At 40.8% G+C, this 18,951-nt stretch overlaps 1 protein-coding gene across 1 annotated transcript; it reads right to left on the minus strand.

The window, feature by feature from the left end:
• Nucleotides 1-439: 439 nt before the first annotated feature.
• CCN3 (cellular communication network factor 3) lies at nt 440-5,876 on the minus strand. Its single transcript, XM_083824745.1, has 5 exons — nt 5,719-5,876; nt 5,375-5,603; nt 4,912-5,163; nt 2,897-3,105; nt 440-1,638 (listed from the first exon to the last, which is right to left on the minus strand). The coding sequence occupies exons 1-5, from the start codon at nt 5,827-5,829 to the stop codon at nt 1,342-1,344; spliced, it is 1,098 nt and encodes a 365-aa protein (XP_083680871.1). The 5' UTR covers nt 5,830-5,876; the 3' UTR covers nt 440-1,341.
• Nucleotides 5,877-18,951: the final 13,075 nt, after the last annotated feature.

Genomic DNA, 18,951 nt, shown 5'->3' on the forward strand with positions numbered 1-18,951 from the left:
TTTGCACACTCCTGTTAAATACGTGATTTGACATACGTGAAACTGCCACCCTCAGGCTCCATGTTCCCTGGGTATACGATGTATGGCACAATCAGGGTCATAGGCTGATTTGTGAGGCAGAAATACTGCAAGATGCAATTAAATACTTCGTCAGCACTTCAGACACAAACCCGAATTCCAAACTGCATAACTTTTCTTCCTCTCCACTGCTATGTTTCAGGGCAGGTTGCTTCCAAACATTTTTTACATCATCCTGGCTCCCAGGTTAACTTACTCACAAGACTGGGCCTTTTGATTTTAGGAGTCTGCAGACTCTTTATGTTCCCATTGGCTTTACCTATTATAATTCCATTAGTTAAAAGAAGTTAACCATTAGTTAAAAAAGAAGAAGTTAACCATTAGTTAAAAGAAGACAAAAACCAACACAACTTTAGAAAAATATTTTGGATCACATAAAGTTTATTTACTTAGTAGAGAAAAGTTATATTACAATATATACAGTTACTATTTACATATACACCTTTCTAATAAATGAAGCACCGTATGATACAGTTAGTGTTTTAGAGGAATTTACAACAATTTTATTTTTGCATCCAAATACTTCTATCTACAGACACACATTGCTTAGAACCAAGTTCATTCAAGACACTGACTTCAGTGGGTTTTGGATTAGGCTGCTAATGAAGCTACCAAAGAGAAATTTAATTGCTGTCAGCTATCAATCTCCTATGCTTCAGAATAAGAGATCTTAGCCATGTCATTTCTGAGGATATGTGCAAAAGTAACCTCAGAGAAAGTCAAGAGGTACAGAAAGAAGATATATTATAAGCCACAAGAATTCAACACTCTCGTCAGAAATATTTTTATGGTTATCAGAAATAATTTCATTAGAATGGAAGAAAGAACAGTGTGTAAATGTTTATGCACATTATGCAAAGTGAAGTTAAGAACCCGGAAGCTTATATGGCATACTATCATGAATTCCCCAAGGAATCCATTTATTATTAAAAAGCCCAGTCTTATTCCTACCAAAGTTTGTGGCATGATCCCCTAAACTCAAGGGGAAAGACTAGCTGTTCTCTTTGTAATCTCCATGCCACTGTTAAGAAAAAAAGAAGGCTCTGTCCAAGGTACAGTTTCCTTCAAGTGAATAAAAGACATTTGGAGAGGGGGAAATGTCAAATGAGGTATTTAATTAACTACAGGAAAAAACGAAAGCACTTAGTTTTGAAAAAATCTTAGATATTTTACATATGCAATTATTACATTCACCTGATTGTGGGTCAAGTTTTGTATAAACTACATACCTTTTGGGCAACCCAAATTACGCATTTCATAATTTCATATTTTTGCTTCGCTAGATGTGGAATCTAACTGCTGGAAGAAAGCGTTGTTACTCTGAGGACAGTTACTATGACAGACACAGGTGTTGATCAACATCATCGGCTTTTTTAGGAATTTGCCCTGAGGACAGCGGAACTCAACTTGAATCGTTTTGGTGTTGTGTGGAGTACAGCATCGCCCATCACTGCAGAGGCCACAGTAACGAGGTTTGTACATCTGCACACTAGTGCAGTTCTTGTATTCAAAGCGAACAGCTTTCAGGGACTTCTTCGTTCGGATACATTTTTTCCCTTTCTAAGAGAAATATGAAAAGATATTAGACATAATATTGCATAAAACAGAAAGCAGTTAAAAATTGACATGCAAGGATATAGGTCTACTCTGAAAACTGAAATTTGTTGTCTTTGCTAGTTCTACATCAGTAGGACTTTGCAGTTATTTCAATAGTTACTGGTTCTCATCCCTGCAAGTTCTCACCTTGATGTCAGTACGTGATTGGCAGAGTGATAAATGACAAATAATTAAAGCCCACTGTTGTCATCTGAGACAAGACAAGCCAACATTCATTATGAAAATGGAAAAAAATTCTCAGGTAACTGTAGTTCCATCAGAAAATGAGGAAGCCAAACAACCAAGTTACAGGACTCGATTCAGGAAGAAAAAAGAAGGCTAAAACAAACCTCTAAAGACTTGCCCCAGTCTTGTGACCCAAGGCAGAACCAACTTTATCCAAGTTATTCTTAACAGATGCTTGTCTAACTTGTCCTTGGAAGTCTTCAGTGACAGAGACGCCACAACTGCACTGTACAATCCAGGTTCACTATTCTTACTGCCAGGAAAGTTTTCACTCTTGCCTTAATTTTCTTGCAGTCTAAGCTCACCACTTCTTGTCATGTCCACCACGGAGTCAGCAGAGTTATGGGAACTCATGTTTGTTCCCTTGTTTTCAGAAAAAGTGCAGTTTAATCAATCTTTCTAGACCTCTGACCATTCTTGTTAATCTCCCTGACTCTTTCTGAATGTTTCACGTCCTTCTTAAACACAGCATTCAAAACTGCATAGAGTATTCAGCAAAGGCCTTAGCAATGCTTTCCAACACCAGAACATTACAAAACTTATGGTCTTTTCCCTAACTACATGTTATTCGCTCTGACAGCCAACACTTGCGTAAGGTGTAGTAGCAGCAAAAATCTCAGCTCCCTTAGAAACACATTTATTGCCCCTTAAGTGTCAGGGTTGGGTTCGCTTTTGGCAATGTATCATAAGGACTAAGAAAAGGTTTAGTTTACCCATTTCACACACTTCTCTGCAGTTCTAAGATGCTCACTGAACTAGAAATCTGATCTGTTTGGGATGGCTCAAAAGATGTGCAGCACAAAGCTGCTGAGCATATGTGGCAAATCTAATGATTTTTAAAAATACTGGGTTTGCTGCACATATGCTAAAAGGTGTATTTGCATACACTTGTACCTCGAGCATTCTAGACTGTAATATTGCAACTGTAACATTCCAGCTGAAGAGATCCTGCTCCCTGTCACTGCTTGCAGCATACCTTATCAGATAGCTCTTCATTTTCGCAAGGTCTAATCATGCAAAGGCGTGTCTGCTTCACCATCTCACACTGTTGATTTCTGTTGGTGACACGGGTGGAAAAGCCCATTCCACAGCTTTTGGAACAAGCGCTCCATTCTGTTGTCTGTTCAATACAATTGGCGCTTGAATCAGACACATCGATCCCAAGTGTGGCCTCCTGTCTGTATGCTGGAGACAAAACCCCAAAGAACTTCGTTACAGGTAAAACTTATGTGAAAGCCCAGTAACTAATTGACCTCTACCACGTGTAGGACGAAACAAGAGACCAAAAAAAAGGTCCAAAATTCATGCTTTAGGAATTTTAACATCTGCTTGTTTAGGAGCCCTGGATGGCTACTTCCTACATCTAAAAGCCAACAGAAAGGTGCATGTCATCAGAACAGTGCTTCAACTAGTCTTTAATGGTCATTCTTTCCAATGGGAACATATTACAAATCTGTTCTAAAGCTGTCACAAAAAATATTTATATTAGATATGACTTAAGAGAGGTTGGATGATTCATCTAAACTAATAAACAGCAGGGAAGTAAACTGCTTTATTCCCACAGTGATAGTCACCCAACCTTGTCAACTATTGACAGATTATAGACAGGTGATGGTGGGGAGGAAGGAAGGAAGGAATTTCCAGCTGTTTTTAGTTGCTCAAAGCCACCACCAACCCTGATCCCCGTTCTGCCCTCACGGATGTGTTAAGCTGTATTATGCAAATATTGCTAACTGTATAGTTTGGTTCAGCAGTTATCATATGAGCAAACAGAATGAGGCAACATGACTGAGCCAGTCACATGAATTCTCCTGCATCACTCCTACAGCTTTGGCTGTTAAGCTTCTCTAGAAATGCATTTTTGTCTTTTGAAAGATAAAGATACAAAAAGGTGGCTTTCCAAGACAGATGGCCACTGCTAGAAAGAATCCAGATAATCAATCTGTAGGTATTTTAAGGATTAGCCTGTCACTGTCAAAAAAATATTAATAATTTAAAAAAAATCAAAGAAAAGATAGTAGAAAGGCAGCAAGCTTTTCATTTACATCTTATGTGTCTTACATCTGACACTTCAGAGCATTCTAAAAAGTTATTACAGCTTTTCATCCTGGACCATTCTTTAACTGTTTTTCAAATAGATTAACTGAGTTTCAGCATAAGTAACTGCTTAACACCACAAAGAACAGTGACTGGAAGAGAATGCAGAGCCCTCTACTCTCAGTAAAAGTAGCTTGAGAAAATCCATGTTGAACTGATAGTTTGATTTAAAGGGGAGGGACACATAGTTCAGTAAGAAAACAGGTAAAAATATTATGTAGTCTAATTTTTTTTTCGGTTATAAAAGCACTTTGAGTTGTGTTTTGGATTTTTTTGTTTTCAGATCCACTTGCTGTATTTATAACTACTGCTTCTCCAAGTATTTTGTAATGCTTTTAATGCCAACAATAATGATGAGAGCTCTAGCACAGACAGACAGGAATTTGTTGGCATTTTAGCTACCAGGCTGACCACTTGTAATAGCTGGGGAATTTCGGGGGGGGTGGGGGGAGTCTTTTGTAGACTAAGCTGTTAGAGTGGTATTTATGATGTAACATATTCTTGCAGGGCAAACAGCAAGACTGCACTTTTGATTGCGGGGGCAAAATAATATTTGGAGGATTATGAGTTTGTCCCTATTTTATTCCACTCATAGAACTACCCTGTAGCAGACAAACAGAAATTCCAGAACTGGAAACTCACTCAGGTTAACTACATTTTAAAACTGTGGTGCACATTCATCCTCTGAATATCTTTTCTTTTACCTATTCATTCATAACCTTTAAACTCATAGCCTTTATTCATAACCTGTGCTATACTTACTGGTCACTCTAGAGGAGGAAAAACAAAAAAGAAGGAGCACAAAGCAATGTGTCTTAGATTTTGCAAGCCCGTGGATATTCCCAGTATATCACCTTCTCCTCAGACTATGCTTATTAGCTTTAGTTTCCTCACCAGCCATAGCAAAACCTCCCAAAATCACTTCGTCCTTTGGGTCGCAGATCCACTTCTCGCAGCACTCTCCGGGCACTTCGACCTTCCTCGGGAAGGGGCAGTCCGGGCCGGGGAGCAGCAGGTCGAGGTTGCAGCGGGGCAGGCAGCCGATCTGCCCGTCCCGGCAGGTGCACTGGTACTTGCAGCTGGGCTGGAAGGTCTCCCCGTTGCGGTAGATCATCCCGTCGAACACGCAGTTGTCCCCTTCCAGCACTGGCGAGGAAAACGAATGAATTTCACCGAGACGGCACGCTCAGCACCCTCCCCACCCCTCCAACGCACAGCGGTTTCCCTCTCGCTGCACGGAACCGGCTCCCTCACCCCACCGCCGGCCCCGGGGGTCTCTCTTTCCCCCCAGCAACCCCCCTTTCAGGCGGGGAGCCGCAGGCTGGGGGCACGGCCCGCGGCCCCCCGCCCACCTTACCCATGCAGATGCCGGTGTCCCCGCTGTCGTCGGGGCCGCGGTCGCAGTAGAGGCCGCCGCTCTCGTCGCAGGGCAGCAGCGGGGAGCAGCTCTCGCCTCGCTGCCGGGCGCACACCGGGCAGCAGGAGCAGCCGTCCAGCACCGCCGGCACCCCCGGGGCGCAGCGCGGAGGCTCCTCCGGGCACCCCCCGCTGCACGGCCGGGGACACGCCGCCTCCCGGCCGCTCACCTAACGGGGAACAAAACCCGGGGGGGGGGGGGGGATGGAAATCGGGTCACGGCGGCGGCTCCCCCCTCCCAGCCGCCGCCGCTTCCCCGAGCCCCGCCGGCGGCCCCGCACTTGCCTCGCACAGCCGGAGGAGGAGCGGCAGCAGCAGGGCGGCCAAGCCCTGCCCGCCGCCCGGCACCATGCTCCCGATCGCCGCCTCCCCGCGAAGCTGTGGCGACAGAGCCATTGCGGCCGCTTTTATAAGAGACGGCGGGGAGCGATTTCCAACCCCCCCCCCTTCCCCGTCCCGCTGCCGACGAGGCAGGGCCGGAGGCGGGGAGCTGGAACCGGAGCCGGGCTCGGCTCCCCCCGGCTCCTCCTGCCCCTCAGCGCCGGGCCCAGGCCCGCCATGACCCGCTGAGGCCCCGGCCCCGCTCCCCGCAGGCCTCGCACCGAGCGCCCAGCCTGGGTGGCCGGGTCCTGAGGCCCCCGGTGTGCCCCGTGAGGGCGAAGCCTTGCGGGCGTGACACCCCCTCGTCAATAAACTCCGGGTTCATGTTTTTAAGCACTGCTTGTTGCCACAGAGTATGAAGCATCGGTCTGTTGGGTTCAGGGGCTGCACAGCGAGCTCCTCACTCTCTGTGCAGCATAAGGCGGTGATCTGGAAGGAAGACACAGCCATGCTACAACATGGGGTGGTGATTTAGAAAGAGGATAGACACAGCCATGCTACAACATGGTGTGGTGATTTGGAAGAAGACACACACAGCCATGCTACAACGTGGGGTGGTGATTTGGACATCAAACACACACAGCTATGCTCACGCCATCCTCACCTGGGCACGCCAACACGTCAAGCCTCAGGAGTGCTTTGGAGAAGTAGCTCCAGTGCTCTGTGCTGTGCTGTTAACCTGAGTGGTATCACAGAACCACAGAATGGTTGAGGCTGGAAGGGACCTCCAGAGATCATCTAGTCCAACTCCCCCTGCTTAAGCAGGGTCACCTAGAGCATGTTACACAGGATCGCATCCCGGTGGGTTTTGGATATCTCCAAAGAAGGAGACTCCACAACCTCTCTGGGCAGCCTGCTCCACTGCTCTGTTCAGATGGTACCTGCAGTTACCTGAGTGTCGGTACCTGCAGTGATATAGGCAAGGCTTATGGGAGACTAAATCTGTTAACGTGTTATCCGTGTCAGAAATTATCTTCTGCCCAAGGCAGGTGGCCTTGGGTCTCTCTAGGATATAGATGTTCTCCATCCGCAGTTGTCTGAGGCAGGTAATATGCACTGGGTTCTGTTGTGGCTTGTTAAAGAAAAAAAAATATTTGGAAAATAAACAGGAGTTGTAGACAGACTAGTGAAAACAGGATGCCTTTTAAGCCTAAGACATGACACAAGTGGTACTCATGAATTTACAAGGCTGCTGTCGCTCTAAGCCAAAGCAACACTCAGTGCAAAACCAGCAATCACCAGACGCAAGTTTGGTGTTGAACAAAAGTCACCATGCCTTTCTTGATGCTGTGCGGCAACAGCTGGGTTTCTGGAAAAGGCTGTCATTCTGGGCAAAGGGGAATATGGGGGGGTTCAAACCTTACAAACAGCTTGGGCATCGATTTGAGGTTATTTCAGTTATCCACTGCCACAGAGACCATTTCAGCTTCCTTATCTCCTATTTTTTTTCCCTTGCTTCTTTGCTTTCTTCTCCAATTTAGGCAGTCAGTATAAAGCCATTTTTTATAGTACCTTGCTTGTGAACAGAAGGACCGATGCTGTTGGCCAAGCTAATGTTACAGTTTGCTAAAAAGAAGCGTTGTTGTTCCTGTAGTCTTCCCAGAAGCAAGGCCGTAAGCCAGAGGGGCACATGTAACAGCTGTTTTTGCCTGCCCCTCTCTATGTGACTCTGATGAGGTTTTCAGTGGCGATAATCACAGCCATGGAAAGTTACCTTCCCTTTAAATGAGATTACTTCACTCTTAAATATATTCTAGTCTATAAAAAAAGGTTTCAGCACATAAAACTGCAGAGAGAATAAAAGAATGAAAAGAATATTTACCAGCGTAGTTAATTTTGAAAAATTAACTGCTTTATCTTTATTTACTAAATTTATTATGGGGCCATTTTCGTATAAAATATCAGTTATAAAAATAAGGTGAGCAGTTTAGTGCTGTAGGGACAAATTCCTTTTTCCAGACATTTCTGCCCCCAAAAAGCAGGCACAATTTGGACTCTTTTGGAATTACCCATTCTAAGATGCTGTTTCATCTTTCTGGAAGTGAATCTTTTTGTCTGTACTTGTTTTACAACTTTTTTAAGGCTGACATAATTTTTTATCATATGAAAGCACCCTTTGTTATTATTCAGAGAATAAAATAATGATCAGGTGGAGGGTTTTATTGCTGGCTCAGCTGACAATGAATAGCACTTACTCATGCTATAAAACGAGTACATACAAATGAATATTTTAGTTTCTCTGTGTTTGCTTTTTTATACAACTCTGTTTAATTGGGTTAATATTTGGGCTGCCACCTTGGGTCTTGGTTTTGCAAAGAGTAATATGTAAAGAAATTAAGAAATTAAAGAAATTAACTCTGCTCTTCACTTTGCAGGAAGACACGGTCGACAAACAGTGTTGAGAAGCGTGAGTTCAGGAACAGAGTTCAGGAATAGAGTTCCAACTCCAAGTATAAACATAAGGGATTTCCCAAGCCAAGGTCACAGGCAAGGAAAGTCTTGCATGGTACCTAGTAAAAGGAAAACAAGCTGGTTATCTACAGTTTCTAACTCATAGGGATATAACCTGTACAGGTATATAAGACGCTAACTAGGGGCCATGCAGAACAAACGCTGAAGTGTTTTCTAATCTTAGCTTTAAAATTAAGCTGCTAATTGCTGTGAATGCTTAAGCAAGCCAGGTAATGTGTCTTAAGCTGCACTTAAGATTTATCGAGACACAAAGTGCTTCCCAGATACCTTTTCTTTCTGGAAGGAACACAGCTTTGCATTTTTGTGCAGAGAAAATATGCCCAATCTCATCCACAGCTATGTTCTCCATTGCCTTTGTAGGCAAAGATTTCTCACTCTGGATTTCCATCTCTGCCTTAGGCTAAACCTCTAGCATGGTTGTCTGGACATGATGTTTCACTCAGGTCCTTATGTCCATAGAGCTAGTAACGCTCAGTATGTCGCTTTTACCCAGCCTGTTTACTTCCACAGCACAAGATGGTTTATGGCCTCTGTCTAAAAGACTGGAAGCATGGGTTACAAATAAAACTGGTTTTAACTCTTACAGATTTTCTAGTTGTGGATCCTATTCCTATCCAGAGGTATCTAGGTAAAAAAAACTTTACAAGCATTCGCAGCAACATCCCTCTTTTTAAAGCTAGCCACTTGTCTAACCTCCTGTGAAGGCCACCGTCCCACAGAATTTTTACATTTACATTTACAATACAATTTTTTACATGTACAGTTACAGTATTTTTCATGAAATTTTCAAGCTAGTTGTAGCTAGTCCTCCTTTTAGCTAGTCCTTCTCAACTTAGATGACAGCTTTAAATCCAAAATACACATTACACTTGATATACTAATAGCAAACCGGTAGGTTTGATAATAAATTTGTTCCTTTTGCCTTGTTTCCTCTCCACATAGCAATATGAGAGGTTCTTCACCCACAGATGAAACTGCTGTAACTGAAACAGCCCCAGCTGTCTGAGCTGGTAGAGATGCTTTGAGGTATGTACCACAGTCATTGTGTTTCAGAGAAGATCTGTCCAAGATGCAAGTGGACTCTCCTTCATTTGTCCCTGCTTATATCACTAGTCTATGTGGCTAGCATTGAGTTCTGAAGTTGCTGTTTGAGTTGTTGTTTATCCTCAACCTTTGGGGCTTTAATATTGATGGATGGCGTGGTTGATCTTGAAGATGGTACCTGAGCTACAAATATTAGACTCAGATGCTGGTGACATTACTTCTGATGTCAGTGTTAATGAACTGTTTTAATTCTTATCTAGCTTCTTATCGAGAAAATATGAGAAGATTGCTTCCCGTGAAGAGCTACACAAGTTCATGAAGAGTCCCTTCAGCTCTATACCAAGACTGTTTCCTATTCACAATGGGATACCTGTTGCCATTAGGCAACAGAACTATGTTCATAGAAGAGGTTCTGTATTTTGATACATATATCCTTTTCAGTAGCATCTAGTGGATAGCAACAATACCCAGAAGGTACACTGAGTACCTCACTGGAAAGATTCTGAGAAGAAAAATGGCACTGAGGCAAAAAAGCCCTTAAGGTCTGGTCAGCTTGAAAATTATCAAAGGAGCTGTTCACCATGAGTAAGACAATCCGCTCCCAAAAGCATCTGTTCATGCCATGGAAGTTTACTGATAAACATCTTGCATATGTCATGACTGGGACAGAGAAAACATGTCAGGCCACTGGAGGTCAATATGACTGTGTGTGCTCTTGCTGAGTAAACCAGGCCAGAGAATTTTCCCCACTAGTAAATGCAGTGAACCCAATGACTTCTCTCTTCAAAAGGAATTCTGTTTCAGATGAAAGATGGATATTCCAGAAAAGCAGCTGGTTTCTTCAGTGTTTAACACTCTTTCTTGTATCATTCTTTTAAGTAGGATTTAAGGTGTAATCGTTTTTCTAATGACAATATTATCAGAGTCAGCCCCTCAAACTTAAGCATGGTTGTGTTTTTTAATTGAAATTAAAAATATATTATCCTTCTGCCTATAGAAGTGTTGTACTTTTTATTTTATACAGCATTTTATATGTAGTGTTTTACAATTCCATTTAGCCTATGCAACAATACAGTCAGTTTTGCAATACTTAAGAATTGTGCAAGTGACAGTAATTTGGATGTTTTTTTTTGAGATATGCCTCCCATATCATCACAGTTTTGGCAAATTAGAAATCTGGATAAAAACATGTTGGAAGCAAAATGTCTTTATTTTAGAGATTTAACTTTGGACTTAAATAACATTTTGTTTACAATTGAAACAATTTAGAAAATGTCAGAATGAGTTAAGTGGGGATGGGGAGTTGCATCATTGCTTTTGACTCAGACAATTCCATGTACTTAAAAGAAATTCACAAAATGTTCCAGTTTAATGCAGCCTGTATGTTCTACCAAACAAGTTTCCTCGATTTCTTTCTTCCAAACTTATTTTAGCTATAGGGCCTGCTGGGAATACTTCTAGCACAAGTCACCAGGTGAAGTTGCTATGTATAGCTTTTTGGTTCTTGCTGTTTTGGGGAACATAAGAGGAATTTTATTTTTTTTAAGAAAGCTTTTATTATTTTTTCATTTACAATTTTTTCTAACTAACGTTGAAAAAGCTCTGCCCTTTGAAGTGAGAAGAGTGCAGGTGAAAGTGTTTGCTGTGGTTTCGTGTGGGATGAAATTTCTGGAAAAGAAGACAGCCAAGAAGGACAAACACTGTATTCATACTGCTACAGATAAGTAGGGTGGGAACAGCTCATGTCCACACTGCTTAGGGCTATCATTCTCTGGACTAGCATTTAATTCTTCATGCCCTGGAATTCTCCGTACCCTCACGGCCGCAAAATATAACCATTAGTTTGGGGAGGATGAGTGACATTACCATACAAAGCACCTGAAGTAACATGAAGGCTAGTTATACTGCATCTCACCAAAAAGATGTTTTTATACGAGGACTCCGTGGGCAGATATTGCATGCCACGGGATGTTGTATGCTTGCCTGCTCCTGTTCAAGATGGCAATATGTGTGTGTTTATTCAGTACTGTGTGCTCATATTCTGCTCATAATTTCTGCTATGTTGGGAAACAAAGAGATGAGAATTGTCCCAGAAATCGGTCATTAATATTTGCTCCCAAAATAAATAAGTGTATTTGCTTATTTCATTTAATTTAAAAATTCATTAGTCCCAAATATATACTTGTGCTTTGTATCTGAAAACCAGACTGATATTACTAAGAGTCTAAGTTTAGTCCATTTTACTGCGTGAGATGATAAATGGATAAAAAGAATTGGGGATTTTTTCCTTTCATTATTCATGGAATGAAATTTTTTTTGGTGCAGATGGCCAATGAGATGTTTGAGGAACATACCACTTAATTTCTACTTCAAGAGCTTCAGAAGAGGTACTCGAACAGGTCATTTGGACTTTTTTTTTTTTTTAAATCTTTTCATGGATGAAACAGCTGTTACATGGTTGCATCTCAGATTGTTTTTGAGAAATGAATACACGTATGAGTAAGGGCTGGAAGAACAGGCTGGCATTCTGAGGAACCTAATGGTGATAAAATTGATGTTCTGCAATCAGGAAGTTAGATCAGCAGAGTGGATTTTCCCCATCTTTCTTTTTTCTCTAACGAACATTCTTTGAGCATGTCTGAAAGAAAGGGGTATAGCTAAATAATTCAGCTAATTGACAGTTCCTGATGCTGCCAAGTAAGGTTTGTTACTAAATGGCATGATTTAGGGCTGTCCTTCATGCCTGTTTCCCATATCCGCATTGTTGTCTGCCAAGAGCTGAATAATCTGGCCATAAGTAATGAAAACATGCTTTATAGTTTTCATTTAATTTTGCAATATGCTTTTGTCATATTCTTTTGTGGCCTTAACTGAAAGAGAAAAATCTTGGGAGAACAAACAAAACTTACGGTGTGTCCTGGGAATGAGCACTTCCAGAGGTTTTTGAATTGGTAGAGATCTGAATTAGAGGCTGCGAATCTACTGAGAATGCAAGGCAATGAAAACAAATGAAATGCAATTAAATTGGACCCTCTTAGCTTGAGCACTCTCTGTAATCTCTGTTGTAGTTTTGTGCCACTGGTGAAGAGGCAGTCTCAGAAGTAATTCTTACCATTTAAGGTTTTTAAGGTTAAAACCAGCTTTTGCTCATAGAGCAAGTTACTAGCCAGTGAAGGCAGGGAACTACGAGAATATGTTCCCTACAGAGGAATACCCATATTCACAAGCACTGACCCCCTGTGTAAAAACTGCACTTTTAGGGGTCTTGGGATTGCATTACAGCACTCCTGTCTCTGAATGAGAAGGGCAGGGACACAGTACAGCTACAGAGGGTTGTATCAGGGACACGCCTGCTGCAAGGTGTTCATATTTTCTAACCGGAATAAATTTGAAGACCATACATTTCAGGTCAGACATCTGATCTTGAGTATCTATCAGTTATCTCTGTCAGTAATACGTCTGCATTTTCTCCATCATCTGTTCTGAGTTCCTGCAGTGTCCATGAGTAACATTCTGGGCTGGCAATCCGGGTGCCCTTCCAGGGAACCGTTCCCAGCCATAGTTCCTGGACTAATTTTCTGATTTTCCCAAAATCTCTTTGCTGTTTCTCTAAGTTAGGGCTTAAAAATACTCATAAGGAAATACTGAAATTTTGATCTGGTGATAGCCAAGCCTTTTCTGTTGGCATTACAAAGAGATTTTTTTTCTCCTTTAGACAGCCATATGATATCAACACAGCATACCTTCTAACTGCATGCAATGATTTTTGCCAAAGGAAACATACCGAGTCGAGCTTCACCCACCCAGCGGAGTCGCTGAGTCCGAGCACTGTATCAGCCATCCAGCAAAGAAATCGAAGACATGAGAGATGGAAGAAACAATTGGTCATCTAATCTCTTTTTCTGTTTTGCTGGTCCTGTTGCCAGGGAGATATTGTATTAAAAGGAGTGGCCCACATATTCACTTCACTTATAAACTGCCTCATTGTAAAAACAGCATTTAAAAATAAAGTTTAAAAATACTTGTGGACTGAAAATGTTATTGTGTCATTGTTTAGCCAAACTCAAATAATTTAATACTTTCAATATTCCTTGTAAACGATCCATTCATTTTTTTTGTGTGTGTGTGTGTGTTTCTCTAAATTCTGTCCAGGTTTTCCTACTGAAACTCATAGAGCAGAAAAAATTTATTCAGACAAGCACGCCTTTTTTTTTTTTTTCTAAATGAAAGTCAGGGGCTTGTTTATAAAGAGTGCTTTAACACAGTTCATTCCGTTTTCCCATTTTCTTTTCTTTGGTCCTTCTAGAAGTGTCCAGGACCGTCTCCCTCTGTTTTCCCTTTTGTGGAAATGGAAACTGAATATGGATTCAGATCCCACCCCCCCCCCACCCCCCCCCGTTCCTTTTTTTTCCATATGTCCATATGTTTTTTTCCTTGGGACACGTGCTTGCTGATATGTTTGCTTCTAAGTTCAGAATAACTCAGTACGAATATTCATCAGGGTTAACATGACATTCGCTTGTTCTGTAAGCATTACCAAATTCAAGGAATGGGCAGAAGATCCAGAAGTCTGTAGTTAAAATTGGGATTACTGTTTAGTCTTCTCTTCAAAGAAGCGATTTGGGAGGAATGTAGGAGGTCCTGAAGAGAAGCAATTCGGTACCTGTAGGAGAGGGAAGCTCCATTCCTGGGTAGCGTTCAGCCTCGTGCTCTGATCGTGTGATCTAATCTCCTTTTTGATGAGTTCCTTCAGAACTTCCCCACGGACTTCTGTAGAGTGTCTTAAACACCAGGAGGACGCAGCATGTAATTTGTAATTTGACCACAGCAAAGCTTCTGAGAGCAGCAGTCCTCTCGAGAACTAAACGCCTCTCCAAGTTTCTGTCACTGCTCCTACCAGCTGTCCGTGGGCCAACGCTGTTCCTCGCTATACACATTACGGTTGATCACATTACGGTTCCTTGCTGTACACGTTACGGCTGATCCTTTGTCATCAGTTTCCTGCAGCCTGTCACGGACGATTTTTGTGTTGCATCCAGTACATCAAGAATTTTACTTTTGGTGACAGGGTAGATATTGTTTCTTTCAACTGATATTTGTAACTCCTTGTACAAGTCAGTTGGCCAGCAATACAGGAAAGCCTAAGATGTATATAGTTGTCATAAGAAATAAAGTCACTACATGGTGCATTGTGATTGCTTTTCCTGATAGCGCACGGTGTAGCATACACCGTTATGACTTGTGCAGCTGGGGAGCAGTTGTGAAGAGGACCAGGGGGAAATCGCAACCCACCTGGTTATTTTATAAGTTCGGTTCTAGAGGTAATGTGACAAGAAGCTCCAGGGCAGTGTTTCTAACTTCAATTGCTGCTTCTGCCAAAGCTGGAGAGAATACTGGAGTGAGTTGACCAAGGCGAAGGGACTGTACAGGTGGTAGCCACCTGGCCTGGCACACACACTGCGTCTTGTCAGAACCGAACACCTTTCTCTGGCCTTGAAAGAAATTGTTATCCTAACAGACTAGTACGTGCTAGACACACAAATCCATCTGTTTTGGAACACTACAGCCTCAAGATTTTTGCAGAGGTACATGAGGTAAGATACGGGGCCCCTCTCATCATATGTGAGTTCTTCTAAGTCGCTTTGCCCAGTCTGGGACCCAAATCCTGTTGGAAATTGGACATTCTCCCATTTGCTTAATGAGTTTGGTAGCAGATAGCTATAAATAAAAGCAAATGTTAGGCAAATACAAACGTGAAGTTTTCTAGATTGTTACTTTATATAGTTGCAAATTTTTGACGCTCCTGAGAGCGTCAGCAGCCATTATCTTCTGAGAGTCCACAAAGCTGAGGAAATAGATTGAAAAGCATTTCTGATACTGCCAAAATGAAGTGCATTGATTTTCATTAGACATTCACATTACCTCATGGTTTATGATTTTTGAACGTGAAGTACTGACAAGAACATTTACAGAAAACTGGAGCACCTTGCATTAATATTCATTTACGTTGGCTTTTGAACTATAGTCATAGCTTTCTGCCACACTCTTGACTACTCACGTAATATACAAAACAGCTAGAGCTTTTGCAATGATGTGCAAACAACACCTAGATAAAATCTGCAGAACAGGAGTCCCAGTGTGCATTTCAGTGATTGGCTGCTTAATGCCCAGATTATGAATAAATCTATCTATCATTTGCTCCATTGGAACAATTATGAATAACAATAATAACAACAAAGCAAAACAGTAACATTATAACCAGACTTCAGATAATTTGCAAGAAAAAAAATAATAATGAGGAAGTCTTCGAATATATATGAGCAAGACGGTAATTTGACCACTACACGCATCCATAATAGATGAGGTTGGTTGGAGATAGACCCTTGGCTGGTGCAGTAAACATAACAGTGCTATACTGTGTATCCTGTGGTGGTTTTGTTGGGGGAAATTAGGGACTGTAAAGTATAGATGGTGTCATCAGAGCCAGGAATGGAAAATCATACCCTTTATATCAAAGCAGATGGCCAGTAAACTGCTTTCTGTACCACCCCATGGCCACAGTAGTTTCAATGAAATAGCAATTGTGAACTCCCTCAGTAGTGATGCCGTCATCAGGATCAATCTGAAGGTAGATTTCCTTGTTCTTAGAACATTCTGGAACATCAGAGCCACCAATGGATGGTACTGTGTGTTCTTAATATCTGTCAATGCTGGTGGATGATGATTCTTCTGCAAATGTAATTCTAGATGAAAGAGAAAATATTGAAAGAGCTGCAAGGGTGAAAAGCGAGTAAAACTTCTGCTTAGTGAAAAAGACGGAAACATTCAGTAAATAACCATTCACTTGTTGGTGAACGGAAGAGCCGCCTTCTTCTCAGAGGAAAAAAACACCTTTCAGATTACTTGCCAACCGTGCACAAGTTGATTTTCCTGTGAGGAAGTTTAAGTAAAAAAAGGAGGAGAGAGGAAGGGAGGAGAGCAAAGCAAAGCAAAGCAGAGCTGTGCTCTGCCCCATTTCCTCTCGTTTGCTTGCTTTGCTCTTTAATCTCTGCAGCAGCTCGTGTAGGTGTTAACAAGACTGGCAAACACAGCTGGTGTGTCCTGCCTGCTGACACCCATTTGGCCTTCAGTACCAATGCCAAACAATTATAAATGGCTGTAAAGTTCTTTTAGTTCATAAAAATTTCCAGAAATATTTGCTTCGGTATAACCTTTCAGTTTAAATACAGCACAGACAGCAGGCTAGGTATGTGAAATCCATGGCTACAGAAGTATGTTTGAAAGTCTCTAGGCCACAAGTCTGTTTCTCTTGCCAGGAAGGGAGGAAAATTTTTGTAAACTGGAAACAGAAATAAAAGGAGGTCAGGGACAAACCAGGAGAAAGGAAAAGAGGAATTACAGAAATACAGGCATAAAATAGACACATATTGAATTAAAAAAAAAATTAATTCAACTTTTTAATCAGCTGTTATGTCATCTAAAACCTATCTCCAAAACCAGTCATGACAAAACTGAGGGCTAATATTGGGATCTTAGAAAGTTCAGTAAAGCAAATTTTATAACTTAGAAACTGCTTTGCAGGAGTAATTTGCTGATACAATACATATTTTAATTATTAATTAATCATTATTCATATTAAACATTTTAATAAATATTAGATAAATTGTTTCTAATAGATATTATTGCAGCTTCCTATAATACTCTGTGGTAAGGACAGTACAGATATAGAAGAAGACACAAGCTCTGATCATGACAGTTTTGAACCTAAATAAAATTATCAAGCTTATTATATCATAAGGAGGTATGGATATTAGTTGAAGCTGAAAGCAGAAGTTACACTGTCTATGATCATGATAAATATTTTCTGCAAGACATTCTTAAGCCATTTTATTCATCACTCCAGGTTTCATAACTAAGATAAAAAAAAGTTCATACTGCACCATGAGAGTTCATCCAAATATTGTCTCAGCAATATCAGTCTGTTTTAAGTAAATATGAGTTCTTTGTTGTGTAGACAGTCTATTTTCTTTTCACTTTCTTGAAAATACTATGTCCTCTTCCTCATATAACATGATTTTTTCCTCTTCTTCTCTGATTCTTTCTTCATGACTAGAAATATTTTCTAGTTAGTTTTCTAGAGTTATTTGATATCATCTATTTATGTAAGTCAGGGCATTTAATATACATGTAAGAGTGATAGGTTTTAGTGTAAACTCTAAACCATTTAAATCTTTTTTTATGAACACAAAAAAACATGGCAGCATTTTAAGACGGTGATACTTTTTCTCAAATCTGAGTTTTGTGATAACAGTCAAAATAGACTCTGAAATACCTACCAAAGAGATAGCTCTAATTCCAGTGAACAAGTGGAAAAGTAGTGCCAGGTTGTATAAAAATTAGTATCCTGCATTATGTTAGTTTTACAATTTAAAATTATCAGTCCAATGAATATAAAAACCCACTTCATTTGTAAATAAGGATTCTATGGGCAATTAAACATTAGTTGTAAAAAGGCTTAATGGAGCAGCAATTTAGAAAAAAAAAGGTGTATAGTCATTTTTTTTATGCTACTAATGTTTAACAGAAAAAATATAGGCATTAACTTTTGTAAGCATGATTATCTGACATAATTCTAAACAAACATTTGGTCATGTCTGATGGTTTGTTTGGCTTAGCTCATTATAAAGATTATGAAGGCATACAATATTTTGTGATGTAGACAAACCTCTAGATCAGCATCTATAGGATAGGTAATCACATCACAGAAACCATTACAATGAATGATATTATGACTAGCAGTATCGGAACAGAGACTGGGGTCAAAGGACTAAGAGACAGCTGGAAAACCTAAGGATTTTGGCTGAGTAGCCCTGAAAGCTCTGTACTCCCTCTGATGTGAGGATTATTCAGGAACATTCAAATGAGGATTTTTACTTATAACAAAGGAAGAGGGAGAAGATTCTCTTGTAAATTCTGTGTATTTTTTTTTTTTATTTATTTAATACAAGGTATTAAAGTATTAAAACAGTTTAGAACATGTTAAATATGAATGGAGAAACATATCATCATCAAGCAAGTCAGAGTTTCTGTTGCAGAAGGAGTAAAAAACCAGCTCTCCAGAAATTTCAAAACCAGTAACTTTATTTTTTTCACACTTCAGCTCAACTTTCATTCATGGACACGAGAAAGAAGGTATGTCAGTGTTCATCTGTGTGTTTTCATAGTGAGTAAGCTCAATGCTATTTCACCCAGATGTTTCTGTACTGTGAGATGGGTGGAAAGTTCACAAGGTTCATTAGGCTTCAAAGATTCACAGCTTAATATGAGCAACCCACTAGCTGACATGTTAACCTGTTATAACACCACTTGATCTCCTCAGGGAGATTTTTCTTACTATCAGATTTTGATGAAAATAATCCTTCTTGGTCTTTAGTACCTAGAAAGTAAACTTGGGTTGTGTTAAAGAAACAATTAGGGGAGAATGAAACAACAGGGAAGAAAGCAGTGCCGGCAAAGCCTGAAAATGCCTGTCTAGATTTCAGCCCCTTACAAGACTGAAAAGAGGCCTTCAGTTTCCTAAGTGTCCCTACCCATGGCAGGAGGGTTGGAACTAGATGATCT

This window comes from Anser anser (assembly GCF_964211835.1).
Source record: "Anser anser genome assembly, chromosome: 2".
Taxonomy (NCBI): domain Eukaryota; kingdom Metazoa; phylum Chordata; class Aves; order Anseriformes; family Anatidae; genus Anser; species Anser anser.